The sequence below is a fragment of the Lepisosteus oculatus genome, chromosome 4 (assembly GCF_040954835.1).
Source record: "Lepisosteus oculatus isolate fLepOcu1 chromosome 4, fLepOcu1.hap2, whole genome shotgun sequence".
In the NCBI taxonomy this organism is placed as follows: Eukaryota; Metazoa; Chordata; class Actinopteri; order Semionotiformes; family Lepisosteidae; genus Lepisosteus; species Lepisosteus oculatus.
In genome coordinates, this window is record NC_090699.1 from 56,911,160 (window position 1) to 56,931,447 (window position 20,288).

The window sequence follows — 20,288 nt, forward strand, 5'->3', positions numbered from 1 at the left end:
ATGGACAAAAATACTTCTCTATAGTTAATATTGCCATGCTTTGACTCTAGAAGTAAAGCAGTGTTGAAGAACATGAGTAGTTGTCCTCATTTTGAAAGAATTTTAAAAACATCTTTTCCCACTCTAAAGAACAGAGAACTTTTTGAAGTGTTCATGTTGAAAATCCTTTTGTCCTGTAGTACAGTATAGTGGAGGCTCTGTACTGACAAAAAAAGCTCCATTCACTCTAAAAGTGAATGCCCTAAAAGTGATGCCCTAAAAAGGGTAACTTAACATCAAGATAAAACAAAAATAAGGTTAATATTTATAATACATGAAATAGGACTTACAGACGTTAAAATTGTCATTATCTTCAATGGAAGATATCATGTCATGGAATGCTTGAAAACAGAATAGCTTGAAAACTGCAAAAAATTCAGCTATTCAAAACTTGTTTTACACATTAACCTAAACCCTTAACCGAGCTTTGGTTTTGGAAAAATCTACAGTCTAAATATTTGGAGTTGCTAAAATGACTGCCAAAAGTGTTTTTCCACATTGACGCAAGACTCACTTCGTCCTCGTTTTATGTAGGCCTTATCAGGTAAGTCATTTGCACATATAGAGTGAAAATATTCTTTGTCTCTTGAAAAGTTTTTTTTTAGCTAAATTCCTGTCCGTGACGATCACTTTAAATAAAATAGACCCAGTGTGAGCATTCACACAGGAATCTGTGATCCATTTCCCATCACAATACGAGCGATTGTTAATGAAATGTGTACCTAATGCTCTTCACACACCGCGCCCACTCCACCTGCGCTGTCATGCCAGCCATACCTGAAACACCCCGACACTGTCGTTGTTCTTGGTCTTAGATTTGGCGTTTTTGCCAGCTTTCAAGTGGGAGAGAACAGTCTGACTCCCATCGCTCATCGCCTTCTTGACTGATGCGCTGTGACGGGTGCGGTCTGGCTGGCTGTTGTCCCTGGCGGAGACCCGGGGCTGAGGCGGACGGGTGACTTGTGCCCCGTGCAGCTGTTGTTGTGTTTGCCATGGCCGCGCTGTCAGAACCAGTGAGGGAGTTTGGCTGTGATGGGTACAGCTGCCCGGAAAGAGACCTGGGACGGCACGAGGAGGTGGGGGCGCAGTTCTCCGCGTTTCTCACCCATCTCTCACGCTGGTCGTCTTTTTGGGGATTATTGTTAACGACTGCTCATTACACAGAAAAGGAGAGGTTATTCATTTAATTTTTATGTATATATACTGAGCATCAGAAGAAGTGGATCACTCTTTCTGCGCATGCATGGTTTTAGAGATTGGATTTTGGATATCGCTGCAATGTTTTTGGTATCATTTTGATCAATTGCTCATTTCTGATTGTGACATACTTGAATGACCTTGACTGTTCCCTAGGCACTGAATCACCATGTTAGTGAGAGAGTGGATTGGGCACAGGTTATGATTTAACATGTTGGATTGTAAATGTCAAGCTGGGTGAATATCAAGAAAGCAAAACACAGAAAAGAGCCAGTATGCCCTGCTTAACAAGAGAATAATTTGTGCAATTGGTATGTAAAACTCGAGGTGAACCTGCCAGCAGTGGATCCAAGTCTTCTTTAATGATGAGTCAAGGTTTTGATTAGAAGACGCTGATAGGTGTAAGTCAGGGTGGAGCACAAGTGCAGAATGACAGAGCAGTCAATGGGAAGGTCCAAGTGTGATGGTCTGGGCAGGAGTATCAAGTCACTCCAATCGACTTATAATGATTGAAGGTGACGTGATTCCATAGCGGCATCACAATTGATCAAGTCCTGGCAGTTCACTTGCTGCTCATTCCAATGTGGCAACATTCCAGCAGAGCAATGCCTGCCCTCTTGTTGCTTGTATAACAGTAGTCTTCTCACAACAAGAAAATATGCTAGTTATGCCATGAATTCCCAAACTGATTCTTGAACATCTGTGGGATGGGATGGGGTGATAAGTGGCACCTACACCAGTGAAGTAGTCACCTACACCAGTCCACACTGCATGAAAGCAATAGGACAGAATCCCACAAGACTGCCTCTTCAAAATGATCCAAATAATGCATTACATTGCTTTCAGTGGTGGCCATGTACAGTAACAGAGTAGACCTCTTGTTTATCAGCCCTATTGATGACAAATATTAATCGTCATACCTGTGTCATATATGTTCAATAGAATATCAGTGCATTTGTCATAGAAATGGTCATTTTCCTGATAATGATTTGGTGAATTTGATGCAGTTACTAAAGATATATAGCGGGAATCTAAGGAAATGTATTAAATACCTACAGTATATATACATAATTGTACAGACACCAAGTAAGTTGGCCTCAAAGGTTTGTTGATTAATCCTGTCCATTCAGATAGCACTTTGGCATCTTCTTAAAGAGATACACTTCTTCAGAGAGTTAGAGTGTTAAATACAAAACCACTAGTACAGAAACCACTTCACCCATATACCACAAAAACGAGTAAGATCCTTTATCTTGTCTTTGTTTTCTTGTTTTTCATGCATGTTAAAAAACCAAATTAGCATGTGCACTAACCAAACTAGAACAAAAAGGTCCTATATCTAGACGAGCCACAAGAAAACTATTTCAAGGCCATGTTTCTTTTTCCAGAAATACTTCATGGATTATAAAATGGAGTGACTCATTACTTATCTAGTTGTTTAGTATATTTGTAACACAGTTAATGAAAAATAAACCCCACTGATGTGTTATTTCTTTTTTAGCACAGTTACTTTTGCTTGAATCCATTTATATCAGTGAAGTAATATTTACATGGCCTGTGGTGGTTTCATCTGAAAATTGTGCTTTTGTTTCCCCAATGTGTCTCTAGCAACAGTTGTTTTGGATATGGACATGGAGGACATATTAAAGTTTTTCTGCGTAAATAAAACCCTTACGTAGTCTTGACGTTGACCAGTTTGGTTTTATTGTAAAAATGTGTACAGTTAATGTCTTTTTTTGCTTTGCTTAGATGTTCCAAGTACAAGTCAGTTCAACAACTTTGTACGAACCAGGGCTATGGTTAAAGACAACTCTGAAAGGAATTGTTGACCGTGTAAGAACATGTCTATGTCTCTTAAAGTTCTTGTGAGTTTGCTGTTATGGAATGTTTATTTTTTCTTATACCTTTGTGCATCAATATGGAAGGAAACATGAGAGAGGAAGTCTGCAGGCGTTTCTCAGGCTTCAGGGTACAACATCTACTCAGGATACTTGATGTCCATTTGCTTGCCTGCCACAAGTTCGTTTTTTCTTAGTGCTTTAAGAAGCAGCCATAATTTTCTTGGCAAGTTACTGAAATAGACAATAGGGATAAGCAAAGCTTAAAACCATGGTGAAAGGTCGAAAAAAATATTTTGCCTCTTAAACTGAAAGGTGAACTATTATCTTGGAGGATTGGAGATCTCTCTTCATTTACAGATTTCAGCTTTTCACACATCCTCCTGGATCTCCATTCATTTGGACTCTTTCTCACCTGCTGTGCCCATTCTCACATCCTCTCCATTTTGTTCTCCTGTTCTTTATATCCCTGCACCTTTTCCCCCATCTCCTTCACACCTCAAGAAGGCTCGACAGCAGAAACATTGTGTTTTTTCTTTCTTTCTGCTTTTCAGAATGGAATTAACTTCTCCTTGTGCCTTTGCAGCTCGCATACTGACGCAGCTCTCCACTCAGACCTCACAGAGGTAACAGGATATACAATACTATTCATCTGTGTCACCTTGCTTTAATGACACAGAGGTTTGTGTTCATCTCTCAGATGTGACTTTCTCATCTCATTGAGGCCTTGGATTTTGAGCTGTGGGATTTAATACCGTAAAACCGTTTTTGTACGTATTTTTTTATGTTAATCATCCTCTTGCTCTTTGGCAATGAAATGTGCAAACTCTAATGCAGCAGTCCCCAAGCACAATTATACTGCTGCACTTTGTTTATTTAATAACCGTTTTCTGTACTGTCAGTACAAAGCTACACACTTCAGCCACTTGAGCTTGGCCTATAAATGGATGGTTCTATACAATTACCAAGGAGATGAATTACAGCGCCGCCTACTATACTTGAAATATGAGATTGTTAAATCCAGATTTTCCTCCTGGGTGAGGCACAGAATGATTTGCTTGTGCTTCTTTTGTGCAACGCAAGATCAAATTGCAACACCATTTTTTTTACAAAAAGGGTGAACTGGACTGCTATTTCTAAAACTATTATGCTTTTGACTGATTGCTACAGATAGATTTAACTGTCAAAGAAGCACTTGGGCTTCACTGTATCTGTGTGTGTTCTGGTCGAGTTGTCTGCAGACGTGTGAATAGGTGATGTCAAAGGTTTTTTCCCCGTGTTGCAAAACACCATTATCTTAGGGTTCCTATTGCTATCTGTGTATCATCTTTTATTTTAACTGTACCCTACTCTGGAGTTGTGTCAGGACAGAAAGAGTGGATGAGGAGCAGAAGACTACTTCAGATTTATGGTGTCCCACTTTGTGCACTTCCAAACTGAGACAAGTTTGTGTTTTGTTTGGTTTATCTGGGATGGAGAGAATACTGCACTTGAGAAGGTGTACTTAGCTATGCATCCGAGTGGCTGAGTGCGACCAGAAGAGAGAAATCAGTAGGATGGTCCTGCAGAGCAAGACAAACATAAAATAAAATAAAACAAACGGAGCCGGTTGGCAATTTTAATACTACAAATCGACATTTAATACACAAGCTTTGTCTGTCTGGAGCAGAGCATGCCGAAATGGTAAGCATAGTGGGTGCTGTAAGGAAAAGAGCGAATGTTGACCCATGGTTGGCTTCATAAGTGGTGAGAGGGATTTATCATGTGGCTTCATTCACTACCTCACAAAGGTGGACAGTCTTCTTTTCCGCTGTGTTCTGCGGCATGTTTAGAGCAAAGGAAAATCCAGCTGAGCGTGGCAGCGTGGCCATCCTTCCCAGAGCTTGATAAACCTCAAGCAGCTGTGCACAAGGCGTGATTCAGCATGTCAGCCCTGCGTGCCAGTGGAACACACCGGGCTGGGGTGGTTGCTGGGGCATTAGAATTTGTGATCTGGCTGACAGGTGTCTCTGTGAACCATAGGTCAGGAGCTGCGTTTTCAAAGAGCCTGAAGGAGGGGGAAATTGCAGGTTATAAAAGTTTTGTCGGTAGAACATTCCTGGGCCCTGGCGTGCGAGGGAGAGTGTTTCTCGGCAGCCTTGCTCATCTTGCCCTGAGGGATCAGACAGCTCTCATCACTCTGAGCGCTCCAGCCTGCCGTGGGAGGAGTGTCTGTGGTCCGTTGTCTACACTCAGTCATCAGAAATATTGCCTTGCTGACTGACTACAACCTGGCTGAGATTATAAGCCCAGCCAGGTTCTGACGCTAGTGTGCAGGACTGATCATTCTCTGTTTGCAGTCTTCACATTCTTCAGAATTCAGGAATCTTTTCATGGGCGGTTCTGGTTTTGGAGTAGCTGTTTGCCATGGCAACCTAAAGCCTAAGCAGAACTTTCTGCAGGGGGATTACTTAGAGCACACCACAGGACATGATACACAAGCAAGAAATCCGATGATAGGGACATACAGACAACTTCCATTACTGTGTTTTACTCCCAGACCAGGCAGACAGAAGTCTGGTGTGTACAGAGGCCTCAGGGGAGTGGGTGTCTTATCTTGCATTGCGGATGAACGCACACAGTCTGCAGGCTAAACGCCTATACAGTTTGCTCCTTAAAATGGAGTACAGCTTTTATGTAAACGAACTGCTCAGGTAGTGCTCCATTTTGTGCTCTGAAAGCTCCATCTTACCTGTTCCAAACGGATAAAAGGGAGGTTTGAGAACCGGTAATCGAAAGAGCTTTTATTAAAAGGAGATGAAAGGTAGGCTGGAATAAACAAGGCCAGCTCCACTTTCAAAGAACCTTTCCTGGCTTACCTTTTCTCCCCTCCCCACCAAGGGTTTAAGAAGGGCGGCCGTTTGATCCCGCGCCACAGTGAAGTCACTGCTGGTGTTTGATGGGTCATTTCAAAGGGTGAGCACTGTCAACAAACAGCCCCCACTCCCCCCACGCCTCTCCCTCTCTCGGGGTCTGGAATAGACTGACAGCCGAGTGTTTCAGTACCCCGAATCACTTACTAGCCCTCTCCTCCTGATGAGAAAACCTTACATGTTTTGCTTTTTTATCCAGAGGATAAAAGCAAAGCTCTGCTTGAAATACTACTTATCCAGTCTATTCTGACTGTTAACATTTACCAAACAAATCTCTAGGATTTAAAAGGCGGCAATCTCAAGAACTTGGGGAAAAAAGATTCTTTTTTTTTCAGGAGGTTGTGAGGAAGAATAACAACTTAGTCTCAAGGGAGACTGTCAGAAATGTCCAGGAAGAATCACGGAGGATTGTAGGAGTGTTCGCCATTACTTACTGTTATATACTGCACAGTATTTTACCTTTGAAATTCAGCCCTCATGTCTATGAATTCTACTTCAGTCCTGTCATACATTACTAAAGTGATTGTATGCCCGACTTGTACCGGTGTGACCTCTATGTAGTCTGGCCCAGTGAACAGTTATTTTATTGTATTGCTGTTACATTGCACTGTGTGTTTACTGTTTATTTTAAGTGCTTCCATTTTCGCTCAAATTATTCATTCTAGTACAGTATGTCTTCTGAGCTTTGAAAATCTCTATAGGAACCTGGAGTATGTGAGAGTGCAGCTGAAATGTGAGAGCAATAACAAAAATCTCATTTCTTTTGTTATTTTTTTATTCTTTTGGCCAGATTGTACATTCCACCTTAATAAACGCTGTTCATGTTTTTCATCTTGGAGCTAAATGTCACAAAAACACTTAAAGGGTTTTAATCAAAATGTCCTAGATTCCCATTAGTTATATATTTATAGTTTCTTGAAATAGAAATCTGAAGTATCATTATTTGCTCGTTTTGTTCTTTAGTGCTGCAGTATAGTGGATGGTAACTAGCTTTCAGGAGCTTCTTGGCAACAGGCTTATAATTTATTTGCAGCTTTTAGAAAATCATAGTCCACGAGACGTTGAAAGCTTACATAATGTACACACATGGAGTCCTGCAATAAAGCTTTGTTAATTGATTTCCAGTTGGGGAAATGGAAAGGGCCTCTTTTGGTTCGTGGTGTGTACATCTGAGCTTTGAATCACATAAAGCCTTTGCTGTTTCATTTCCAAGATCAAAGCGCTGTTTTACCTCTCCCGTCTCTTTCACCTTTTAAAGTAACGCAATACTTTCGTCATCTGGAGTGCTGTGTCCTCAGAGGAATTAAAAGGCCCTGTAGGTGAAGGCCTTTGCCACTCTCTATTCATTTTTTGGGGAAGGGGTGATCTTTCAGCTGTTGTCCGATTGATACAGCAGGTATACTGTGCTACTGAGATCTCGCTTTTGTTAGACTGGGGCAAGAACAGTCAAGTGGCACAAAGACTTACCATAATACTTTTACTGTTTTTTACTCCTTTTCTTCTTAACAGGTGAAAATAATTATTGAGGCCAAAGAGTTATGCCAAAATAACTGAAGTCACTGGATTTCAAATACTGCAACATATACACATAAAACTTAATTATAATACAATATATATTGTTGTAATTTTATACTTTCCCATCTTTTTCTGAACATTTAAAATTAAATATTTGTAACACATCCTCCCTAGACACAAGATGTTAGTAAAATTGCCTAGAAACTGTCTGTAAGCCCAATCCGGAGACAAAGATTTGACACTGATGACTGCGATGACTGTGGACCAAAACCAGGCAATATCAAATCTAAGCATTCCTTTTTTTTTTTCAAAATCAGTAATTTATTTTGAGATTAGTAGGTTAAAAATATGCAAGGAATTTAAATGACCTGGTGTAAATCTAGGCAAAGCAGTTTGAAAACAGGACTTATATGTGGAGATTCTTCATCATAAACCGGTTGTAATATACAACGGAGAAGACACGACAGCCTACAGTATGTAACTGGAGTACATGATTTAATTTTGAACTATGACAGAATTTGATTAAATGAAAAATGTTTTTTGCCTTTTTACTTGCTTAAAGAGCTTCATTGTAGTTAATTGTGATTAACATGGTCATTTCCCATTCACTTCTTCTTTTTGTAGGTTGTTGCCTGTTAAACTGGGCCTGGGGTACAGACTCACAGCAAGAACATTTACAGCATTCTTTAAAAAGCCGTATTGACCTTCAGTGAAAATCCAACTTTACAGCTCAGAGAAGGGTTTGTTACCTTTAGTAGCACCACACATTTCGGTTATGCAACACTTAAAAGCAGGATGAGCAAGGAGAGAGAGAGAGTAGGTATGCAGAATGTACAGGGCAGACCCAGGCCGTGGCGCCAGTACAGAGAAGATCCTTGGTTCAGCTTCTCGAAGCGCCGAGCCGTGTCTAAGCTGTCATACCAGACTTCCTTTCTTTGACAGTTTTTGTTTCTGCCCCTTTGATGACTGTCTGATGTGGTTGCAGATTTGGGTCTATAGGTAGATTGTTTTTTCTTTCTTGTTTTTTTTTTTAAATTTGCCAGCAGTAGCAACTGTGTAACCTGCTAAGCTTTTGACACATTTTCAGGTATGTTGCTCAACAGCAACGTTTTCTTTTGTTTTTGTTTTCGGAGAGTAGGGGAGGTGCAACCGAAAGCAATTTGCCCTTTTTGGAGACCGATGACTGAAGTCTTATCAAAGAGACGGTGTAGTGGAGAGAATGGGGGTTGAAGCCTGTCGGGAATGCTACTGGCAAGGGTCTCTGTTCATCTGTCAGAAGAGCAGGCACAGAGCAGGAAGTATCCATCCCTACAGGAAACACGGAGTGTCCAAAGAGAGATTTGTTCCAACAAAGAGCAGGTACAGCACAAGCAATAGAACTTCACTAAAACACAAACTGGACAGACGACAACAGAGGGAGTTCTAGAAACCACAGTGCAGATAGAGAGACGACTCTTTGAGCTGCACAGCCTACACAACACAGGCACTAAGACTTATCTAACTGAAAGCAGGATGTGATCCAATTCTTTCCTTGTTTGGGAGCTGCTACAGCAACTTTGCATTCTTTACGCTACCAGCTTCATCCTTGAGCTCACAGAATACAAACTGTACCATAAAGTGCTTTACATCAGGGGTTTGTACACCACAATTTTCAGACTCAATTCAGCTGTCTGAACCCATGCCGGGACACCGACATGTGTTCAGTCTCAGACATGTGAAGGAGGCTTTATTATATAACGCGCCGCTAGACATTTAAAGTGAGCTCAAACAATGGGGATTCTGTCCACGAACACGCACTGGGATTCATGTATCACATGAGGCAACTGCACTACATGATGCTCTTGTGCTAAATGCTGCTGTGGGTCCTATCACAATTAGAAGGGCCATTGTGTCACAGCCCACTTGCAACTGCATTCGAAAATATTGATACCCAGGTGCATTACTGAGTTCACACAAGTTTAAGGTTAAATGTTGTCACAAATTAAGTTTCAATATGAAAAAGACACATCTCAGTTCTAATAGAGGTTCCAGAAACATCACAACAGAAAATGAAGCACTTAACCAGAGAAATGGCCAGTGGAATGATATGCATCACATTTTGGAACTTTGACCCCCTTTGGCTCCCAAGACCATGTGGAAGAACACTACACTGACCACAAACTGAGTGTCCTCTTCGGGACACAGATCCTCCTAAAAACAGATGCTATATGTTCTGCACAACTATGTGTAAGATTATATAGTATGTAGAAGCATGCTCCATTATAAATTAGATTAATAAGAGTTTGCAGCTTTAGGGATAGATCGTGGAAATTTTGCAGGTGTAAGTATAGCCAAAAATAGAACTCTGCTAGAGGTTTATAGGTAAAAAGGCATTAATTAATAAGAGAAAAACAAAGGAAATGGGCCAGTGGAGGTAAGCTGTCAGATCTTGAGAAAGTAGGACACACGGTTCAGTCAGTGCCAAAAAAGAGATTTGAAAGCAGAGCTCTCAGGAGCCCTCTCAGTTGGCAGGCACCTGGGTGTTTTATTAAATCTGCTCAACTTTAAATGCCTTCCATTCAAAAGGCTACCCTGTCTGGCCTTGGCATTATCACACTGTGATCACTGTGACTGGAAACCTTACATCACACTCTTCGTTCCTCCCCCCTTCAACGTGAGGCTGCCCAGTTTGTCGGGATCTTTCTCCCCATTGTCGCAGAATGAGAAATAATTTCGGCTGATCGTGCCATAAAACAGGTACAGCATCTGCACCGCAAAGGAACAAAACGTGTAGTGATAATAGAAAGTCTCTGCCTAACGTGAGGACAAAATGTATCTGAGATTATTTGATTCATCATGACATGGATGACATAGCACCCCAAATAAAAGACCTAGAATCTAAGAAAGGGTAAAGATGAGAGGCCATTCTGCCCATGTAGCCCAGTGACGTCACCAGCGTCCCTGTCAAGGAATCAGACCGTGGACTCCCATGCGACAGGTGGGGATACTCCTCACCCTACTAACAAGGAAAACCTACTGTAGTTCCAGGACAGGGGGCTCCACGATATTATAGCTAAACTGGTTTATCATGTGTTTCTGGTGATCCAGCACATTCATTATCTGATTACATCATCAGGGACTGTTGCACACAGTCAGCCAGAGGACTCTGTCTGAGAAGCAAGTCCAGTGTAAATGCCAACTCTGACACACAAAACCGCAGATAAGAGCGCCATTCAACACATAGAAAAATGCAGCCTTGTTGGTTTTGCTTTTTTAACCACAGTCTTATGCCTTGTAGAGCTTGGGTCTTTATGTGCATAAATCTTGCTTTTATGCTTTGCATTTCTAATTGTTTTTTAATATTTCTAAAATAAAATATTTCCTTTTCTGTTGGTTCTCCTTCGTCTTGTACTGTAGATTGTTCTTACTTTTTGGGGGGCATATACCAAATGTAAGTGATGGTTAGAGATGGAATTTCCATGATTGCCACTAAACTGTTGGGTTTTACGGGCTCTTCAGAATTCCTGTGGCATCTGTGGGGTTTATTTGTGAATTTTGGCAATCCCACATTGCACTCATGGATCTGAAATGGAACTGATTCAGATGCGGAGGATTCAATAATTTAGGTGTTTGCTGAAATAGTGAATAATCCTTAAAGATGCACCCCCCTGCTATTCACTTGCCTTGCCCCAGCCTCACACATACGTCCCAGCCTGATTCATAGTGCATTCATTTGCACTTGTTTAGAGCCAGAGATTAGTCATCTCAATGGGACCCTTCACCTGGGTAAACAGCTCATGTAAACAGGGGGAAAATGAGCCCCCTGCTGTATCCAGCCATTCCTATTTCATATCATGCTTACCAAATACACAGGACTGTATTTTCATTTATATTTCCACAGTAAAATGCTAAGTAGTAGCATTTACAGTAGCTGTGATCCAGTATGGGCATTGGGGATTTAAACTTACTTTCAAAGGCTTCGTTTTACATGTGTGTCGATTAAATTTCCAGGGGTTAGTATTTACTATGCCGTCTGATGTGTTTACCCAAAGGTAACAATATGAAGTTATAGTTGTAAATAGTCTCTTTTATCTGGAACTACACTAGGCAACTGGACTGAGTTCAGTAGTTTATGTAAGGCTGTGCAGGAGTTTACATAGTGCAGGAAACTGAAATTTCAACAATTGGTGTGTAATGCAGATACAATATGTGCAGTGAAAGGGAATACCGACAGTAATATGAGATAAAGCAGGTGTAAGGCAAGAGTGCATCATGGAGTCTGCAAATGCAGCCTGAACAGCTGAGATCTGAGGAGGTACTGAAGGAGTGTGAAAGATTCGTAATTTAGTACAGTTCACTTAGAACAAAAATGTTTTTTACATACAACTTTTGAATCGGCATTTCAGCACAACAATCACTATTTCTTGTAAAATGGACTTGGGATGTGTTTAGTTCTTATTTAGAAACAAACATGATTGGAACAAGAGGATGCAGACAAATGTTCATTAGAATGAATCTAAAATGCAAAATCTGGATATCCATTCTAACCCCATTCAAGCCTGCAGAAGGGGTCCATAACTGCAGTTCCCGAAGACTAACTTTTATTTGCTATTTCTGCATTTTTCAATGACCATCAGCTTTAATACCCAGGAAAGTTGTAGTTAGTTCAATATTGACTTAATTGCACCTATTTAAACTGTACTTCATATGCCTTAAGAGTTCAGTGATTTAAAGATATCCAGACAATTGGCTAAATTCAGCACCCTGTGGACCAGGAAGTGAATTCCCTAATTTACAAGTCTATTAGAATTCACAGCAACCTTTGGCTGAATAAGATCTTTAATACCTTTCACTCCCAGCTGGTCTGAATGGCTTTTATGCTTGACTTACACTATCTTTCTGTTCATAGTTCTGAAATGATATGTTATTTTATTATATAATCCAAAAGTTTAGAAGTGATAAAGTATGAGTATAAAAATGTAAGATATGCATTGGGTGTGCTGCCGAGGAATAGAAGAATCACTTTCACATACACACACACACGCACTGTTTTAGCTTGCTTTGTTACATAAATCAGTCTGCAGTGGCTCAGCTGCCAGGGCGGATGGGTCGCTGTTCAATGTGCTAAGTTAACCGAGGTGACACATAAGTACAAAAAAAGGTGCATCTGTGACTTGAGGCTCAAATTCAGCCTGTATGATTGACAGTTGTGCAGACAGGTCAGTGCCTTTCCCAGCAGTTTGGAGGATCCTGTTCCTTCAAGAGATCTCTTGTTGTGAAAGTATTGCATGCATTAAATTAACATTTTTTTTTATACGCATTGATTTCTGTTGAACTTGTTAGCTGTTTAAATGAACTTTCCAAGTGTTATCCATACACTCAAGTGTTTCCTCAGCTTATCTCTGATAAGTAGATGCCAGGCCATAAGGGGTGTCTTTCTTATTCATTTGCTACAAACGCCATGTCCTTTGTGTGGATTTCTTTAGTCTGAAAAGTACACCTTTTTTCAGTGCTACTCAGAATGAGAACTTGGCTGGAACTCTGATTTACTTCAATTTTAAATACAGAAACGATAAAGGAAAACTTCTCCTGCTTTCTGTATTTATTTTTATCGGGTTCACGTTAATGTCTTTTCCTGTTCTATCTAACAGTTCTTTGTTTGATTTGCAATAGAATGCAAAGTTCCTTTATCACTTGGCAAATAAATAATTTGCACCCTGGGGGGGTTTCTTAGCTGTCATGCAAAGGGGGTGAGTTTCCTGTCCCCTGGAGACAAACGGCATCAAGCACCTAAACCCTCTGCCCCTTAGCAAGCTCTGTGGTCCCTACCTTTCTCCTGGTCAGTGCAATAAAGTGAAAAAGTGTGGCTGACTGTTGTGCCCCCAGATGCACAATTGTGCTTGTATTTTCCTCATGTATGCTGTAGAATTGGTGAGGTACAGTAGGAAGAGACTTCTCCACTCTGCCTCATGTGTCTACCACAAACCGTTGACCACAGAATGACACTGTCTTATTCTCTCGGTTCAAAGTTTGGGGTTAGATCTGTATGTGTTTTTAATCACTATACACAAAAGGTAAGATGAAAAGCCTGTTCAGTTTAAGATATTTCAATGTAAACTACGGTCTGCCGGCCAGTCAGTATGTCACGTAAGAGCTGCAAACCTGAGGAGAGCAGAACTTTCAATTCCGTCTGTAATTTCTAAGTCCGATTCCTACTTAGGTTTATTCAGAGTTGTACATTAGCTGGTGTCTGATGGTTCACTATGCGTAGTGTATTAATCACATAGAGGGTGCCAGTTAATGAAGTGATCAGGAAGATAATTGACATTCTTTTCAGGTGTTGCCCGTAAAAATCATGACATATTCTTTCAAAGGCAGACAGTTGATCTGTTCTAACTTGACAAAAAGTCCAAATTATTAACAACCTTATTAAAATAAATTTCCAGCAATTGCAAGCAGGCCTCATTGATTTTGGATCCTGCACAGTGTTTCTAATTTGATCAGGGCTGAATAAGTGAGTGAGCCAGTCACCTGCTGTATATCAGACTCTGTCAAGATTCAGGAACTTTGAGAACCCTGTAGTGGCAGGGAGGTGTAGGAGGTAAATTCTTGTCTCTTTGCCATACCTGCCTGATCTAGAAAAACAGGCTGCATCATCAATGCGGTCATTAAGCAGCTTAATAAGCTGAACTTAAACAACTTTTAACATGCTGTATTAATACCAAAGCAAAGCCATTGAAATAAATGTCATCCTCAAGTGGTGAGGATTAAATAGGCCTGACAAAGAGATGTTGATATTTTTCTGGCCTGCCAGCAGACAGACCGGTAGAAGGTGGAAGTCTTTAAATGCTAGCTGTCCAAAAACTGTCGCAGTGCTCCTAAACTCTGACTCCTAAGCTCTGACTCCCGTGCATCTCAGTTCTTTTTGCATGACTTGCAATGACCTTTTTTGCATTAATTAGGATGACTACATTATGTGGAAGACCAGGATCACAGTAATTGCTTTTGGATGCTAATTAATTAAACCTTGGTGTCAGAAACTTCTTCAGTTCATATGAGTGTTAATGTTAACATTTCAATCTTTTTATAAAGGGATCTCTATGCGTTTCTGGCCTATAATTATGGTCCTTGCTTTCCCCTGTTCAGTGCAGTAAGGTTAGAGATCACTGTTAATACCCCAGTTGCCTTAATAATAGCTGAATCATTTTATTTTGATCAGAAGGTGAGAAAAAAAATAGAAGTAAATTACTTGGGGGCAGGATGGAGGCACCTGGAGTGCTATCTGCATGGAGTTTGTATTTTCCAATGACACCCTCTAATGACATGCTGATATGTTAAACTGGCCTTTGGGAAAATTGGCCCTGGTGTGAGTGTGTGTACTTTTGGATGGACTGGTGTCCCGTCCAGGGTCTATCTTGTCTTCCACCTGTTGCTTGCTGGGATGGTTTCTAGCTCCCCTGTGACCTTGTATTTGATGAAGCAGTTAGAAAATGGATGGATGGATAGATAGATGACTTGCTATTGTTGGCATGTTGTTGGTATGCCCCTGACTTTAATGCCTTTTTGCTGCTGTATTCTACCTGTGGCGTGACTGTCCCTCTGCTTTCCAGCTTCACTGATGCCCTCTTTTCTGCGTGGTTTCAGAAGTAAGTGGTGTGCAAGGTTAACAGGGGCGCAGTACTGAGAATGCTGTCCTGTTGTTCACTGCCCTGGACTGTCCCATCGGTGATCAGCAGTGACGAGCGTGCTTGGGGTTCCTGTCATCGGTCCTGTGTTGGGTCTGTAAGGTTGTGATCTGACAGGAACAGGATGCAAAGACTGCAACTCTCTGAAGGTATTTTTAGGTGTTTACATCGAATTTCCTGTCGCAGCATCGCAGAAGCAGGGCAGATAAACAGTTCTGCTGCAGTTTAAATCAAGAGCTCTGACCAAGGAAAATTTCCAAAATAATTGTTACTGTCAAGAAGGGTACTCTGTGTTTTTCATGAGAATGCAGGCTGTTAATGGAAAGACGACTGCTTGTCTGTCATTACTTAGAAGTTCACAAGGAAATTGCTTGCTTTCTGTGTAATCAGTAATGTGGGTATCTCAAACTGGTAGCTACGTGTCCATAAATGTAAAATACAGTGCAGCAAATGTCAAACTGCACTTGAAACTTCTTTTTCTACATATTGTATTAACATCTTTATAAAGCCATTTTGACTTAATACATTACTTTCAAGGAGTAACATTGAGTTCATTTATTAATAGTTAATAAAGTTAATAAATTGAGTGCATTTCTTATGAGTGAGACACGGTATTTGCAGATCTTGTTTTAAATTACAAACAGTTATCCCTAAATAGTTGCTACGCAGTCTTTTTTTCTTTCTTTTCAGTTGGGTTAATTTTTTTTTAAACTCTCTGAGCAGTATTGTTAAAAGTAGAGGTTCGAGGGCTGTAAAACTATGGCTGTCCTTAGTTGCTGTTTGTAGGGGGCAACCACATCCTCAGTCGCCAGTGTTTTCAGTAGGCTGTGCCCTGCTTCAGTGATGTCTCTCTGAATGTAAAGGCGCTGTTTGTTTACAGTGTAAGTCTGGCTAGGATTAGAGGCCTGTGCTATGGCCCATTTCCCAGGGCCAGATAGGAACACAATAGCAGGAACTGCTCAGCCTCTTTAAACAAAGCCTCTTAAACTGGGCCCAATTTCCTGCTGTCTGAAACAGGAGCAGCTCTCAAAGAGTCCCTTGAAAATGACTAACTCTTAGCCCATGTGCCCTACAAACCCTACACACTCGCCACACCACAAAATACTGCCCTCACGAGACTGTTAGAGGCTGTCTGTTTGATAGAATGAAAGATTTTCACAGGTCTCAAAGCCAGCCCCCCACCGCCGCCCCCACCCCTATCATCTAACGAACACTTTTGGAAAAGCATGCTAAAGTTATTGCATAGAAAAAAAAAAAACCTGCAAACTGCTCGCTTGTTGGAACGGCTGGAGGGCTTTGTTTGCTGGAGCTGCTGTTGTGCAAATGAAAGAGTAGGGGGCTCAGGTTACAAACCAGACACAGCACTGAAATTTGCTACAAGGCAAAAAAAAAATCTGTGCAATAGCTTTTCTCAGCACAGACAACTGTGATGCAAGGAATAGCACTTGGTTTTTGGGGTTTGATATTGCAGGTTGACAAGTGAATCATTTTTTTTCTCTTCAATCTGAGCAGCGCTGTTTTGCTGGCTGCTGGGTTGTGTGTCTGTATACCAAGACTGTTGGAACATTTTGGTGTGATTTTCTCCTTCCTCCTCTGACAGGCTTTTGCCTGTGTCAGTACAACTTGCTTATGGCTTATGGAACAGTGCAATAATAGAGTATGAAAGTGTATTTCCAGCTAGAATTAGCGTTATTTCAAAGATTAGCCCCATGAATGATTTGCTATAATTCATTTTATCCTTATTTCATTATGACCAGAAGTCTTTCATTCACAATAAAAAAAGATTAGAATCACAATGGTAGATTATCTTAATTATGATGAGGTGTGAAGACTGCAATCATTTTGACAGAACAGTTAAGAAATTGCTGAAAGCAGCACAATGGCAGTCTTGTGTTTGTTTCGAAGCTTGTTTATATTGTGAACGATACAATCTATCGTTTATAGTAACTAACTTTTGGGGATGGTAAATTCCACCTACAAATTCATACACTGCAGTATATCAGCATACATTTCCGAGCAGTATACAGCACTAAAAAGTGTCACCGATCTGGTATCACCTGACCCCTGCTAATGATTAATAGTTTATCATCAAGTCGGATTATCATCATATATAATGCATGTTGGTACCTTCTTCGTTATACGCTTTATCTGCTGTTTGACGTTAAATCATGTAGATACGACACAGACGTACACAATATTTTACTTTTTAAAAGGAGGTTATTTGCTCTTTTTTGCATATACTGTATGTACGGGCATCTTTACGTGCAGGATAGATTAACGGACGACATTAACAGTCTATTAAAACCTGTGTGCCTATATTTTCACGCAGTTCGAGCCACCCTTAAAGACCGTAAACTCATACTACTTCGTATATCTTTTTAAAGAAGTAGAAATTGTATTTGTAATAAATGAAACAACTTACTATACCAATAAAGGCGTGAGTTAAGAGATGAATAGCTGTGTTTACATTTTGGTTCTGGGTCTACCGATAGATATTGTAACGCATACGGCCTCCATTGGTTGTGAGAGCCGCCTCAATGGAGTATGCCGAATGCGTTACAATATCTTTTGCGCAAATATCTTTTTCGTCTCTGCAGTAACTCGATGGGAGACAGATCTCGCTGTCTGCTTCTTCGTGCGCCTGAAAAGAGTGATTTGCTTTAGTATAGGGAAGAGTAACCACCATCCCTCCCCCCCGCTCTTCAGTAATACTTCCCAAGAGTAGGCGTGCTGAACGCATCACAGGAGGCGGTTTTATGCAGTTCTACACAGCGGCGGCGGCGGCTGCTGCTGCTCTTCGCTGGAGATTCATTCTCGCGTGTGTACGAAGAGGTCCGGGCAATGCTGGCAGAGGTTTAAGCGAGGATTGGAACCTGGGAGAGCTGGCGGGCACCGTGGCTGGGAGACACAGCTTTGCCTTTGACTACCCTGCTGCCATCCCTTCTGCTGTGACCTCTGCATCTGCCAGCATGGTGGCAAAGGATTACCCGTTTTACCTTGTCGCCAAGAGGGCAAATTGTGCGCTGGAAGTGCAGACGGTCAGCAGCAGCTCTGTCAAAGAAGCTGAGGTAGCGTTTCGAAGAAAACCTACTGTAGTTTTGTTCCCTTTTCCTTTATAGTCGGTGTCTCGCACTCTCTTTTAGATATCATACTAGCAAAGTTGTATGTTTTTAAAAACGAAAAGCCTAGCTATTTTAGCTTATTGAAACTAAAATCCTTTTGTGAAGCTTTTTTTTTAAATGTAGGTGTACTGGTAAAAAGAAGAGAGAGCTGTTTGTATTTGTGTTTTTTTTTCTGTTTGTATTTAAATTACCCGTTTCCTGTGCACTGAGGGTTAGTTTTTTTTTTGTTGGATCAATTTGTTTGATGTTTTAATCCGTGATCAGCGCAGGAAGTAATGGGTTACTTGAACGGTGCTTTAGGTTACATCTTTTGTTTGAATGAGTAATGTGACGGTTTTTAGGCATGTGTGATTTAAATGGAATTTTCTACTGCAAGGGTGAACTCATGTTTTTTAGTTTATATTTTATTTATCGAACAAGGTTACTTTTCTAAAATAACCTCCGTGCGTGTGCTAAAAGCGTCTTGTTGTGAAGCTTTAGTTTAAAACGCAACTCGCTTTGGTTAGGTAAAGCTACATTAAATCCCCCAGTGTTTCGATTGTGGGTTTGTGCTTTTCTATATTGAAACGTAAAAAAGTAACGTTTTTAGCAGCCATCCACTTTACCCTCTTAAGGCATTGAATGGAAGCATACTACTGTATTTATTGTTGCTTATAACGTGTAATTACCTAAACATTGATGCTATGTACGACAAAGCACCATTCTTTATAAAGATGTTGGCTTCGAAAATGGGCTGATTAAAACGTGGTCAGTAAAAGCCTATTCACCAAATTAATTGCATTGTTATGTAAAAGAATTAACTTTTATTAGTTTTGTTTGTATCGGTGCACTAAGGTTTGTTTTTGCGAGTTTATTACCACCTGTGGGATTTGCTGTGCTCCACATTAGCAATGTATCAATGTAATGCTTATAAGTAACCTTTCATGTCTTGTTTTAAAATTCGACGCTACATTACATTAATTAGTAGAGAAACAATAAATATGCCTCAATAACAGACGCTTCAAACGTTTGCTACTATTAGATTAAATATTAATTTTAAAACGGTGAAACCTAAATATTATGGTCAACACGCAAACGCTTTACTATACCTAACTGTTTAAGATAAAGATTTTCACAAGAGGGATTTATAGACCGCTTTCTTATGTTTTAATAGTGGCTGCCAATGTACTCGGTGGTTTGTTCACGATTGTCAGTCTACATCCGAATCAGGATGTGTATAGATAATGGGTTTTATTCGCATGCATAACCGATACTAACATTTTTGGGCGATTAATGTTTACTTAGAACGATTGAGTATTAGTACCTTTTTAGTGGCGGCCCATTCAGCATAAGTGCCAGATAAAACATACACTTTCCGATAAACATTTCAAACAATGGGTGTTACTTAGTTTAAAAATATCGGAAGAAAAAAGGGTTTGCTCCTGTGCAATTGCCCCAATGACTGTAAAGTATACTGTAGGGATGCAAAAAAAAATCTTCAATTCTCCAATATTAGCCTCTGTGGCTTTGTGGAAAAAGTCAAACGTGCTAAAAGGTTGAAGCTCGCATTTCTTTGCGATGCCGTTCTTGTTAACATTATAATTCTGACTCAGTCATTGTTTGCGTATGAAGACTGCAAAGTGCCGTTTTGCCTGAAATCATAGAGCTGGCTGCTCTCCAGTCATGCCGTCTCTTCAGCCAGTGAAGAACTCTTAGCATTCAGTCCAGCTGATTAGGGAATCGCTACCCCTGGAGAGAGCTGCTTGTTTCAGGGCAATCATGAAGGACTATTTGGGGGGTGTACAGCATCGGAACAATTACTTTATTGAAAAAATATAAAATAAGGAACGAGTTGAGGTTAATTGTTTGCTTAATGAGAAAACAAAACTTAACAGGTGTGAAGCCTTCTGTGTGTGTGTGTGAAGACTGCACAGCTGAAAATTAATTTTTTAGGGTAAGAAGATTACCCTAATTTTATCTCTTAATTTGCATTAGGCACAGTTCCCTTCCTTTAACCTCTTC

General features: G+C 40.5%; 1 protein-coding gene across 3 annotated transcripts in view; it reads left to right on the forward strand.

Annotated features, from left to right (window-relative positions):
- Positions 1 to 20,288, forward strand: part of arhgef3 (Rho guanine nucleotide exchange factor (GEF) 3) — a 103,176-nt gene that overhangs the window by 57,044 nt on the left and 25,844 nt on the right. The window contains exon 1 of one of the 3 annotated variants that reach the window (XM_015347976.2): positions 17,907 to 18,233. The exons of the other annotated variants lie outside the window; for them this stretch is intronic. Within the exon in view, the coding sequence (XP_015203462.2) occupies positions 17,922 to 18,233 (312 nt within the window). The 5' untranslated portion in view covers positions 17,907 to 17,921. Of the gene's footprint in view, positions 1 to 17,906; positions 18,234 to 20,288 lie in introns of those variants that run through there. 3 annotated transcript variants of the gene reach the window in all.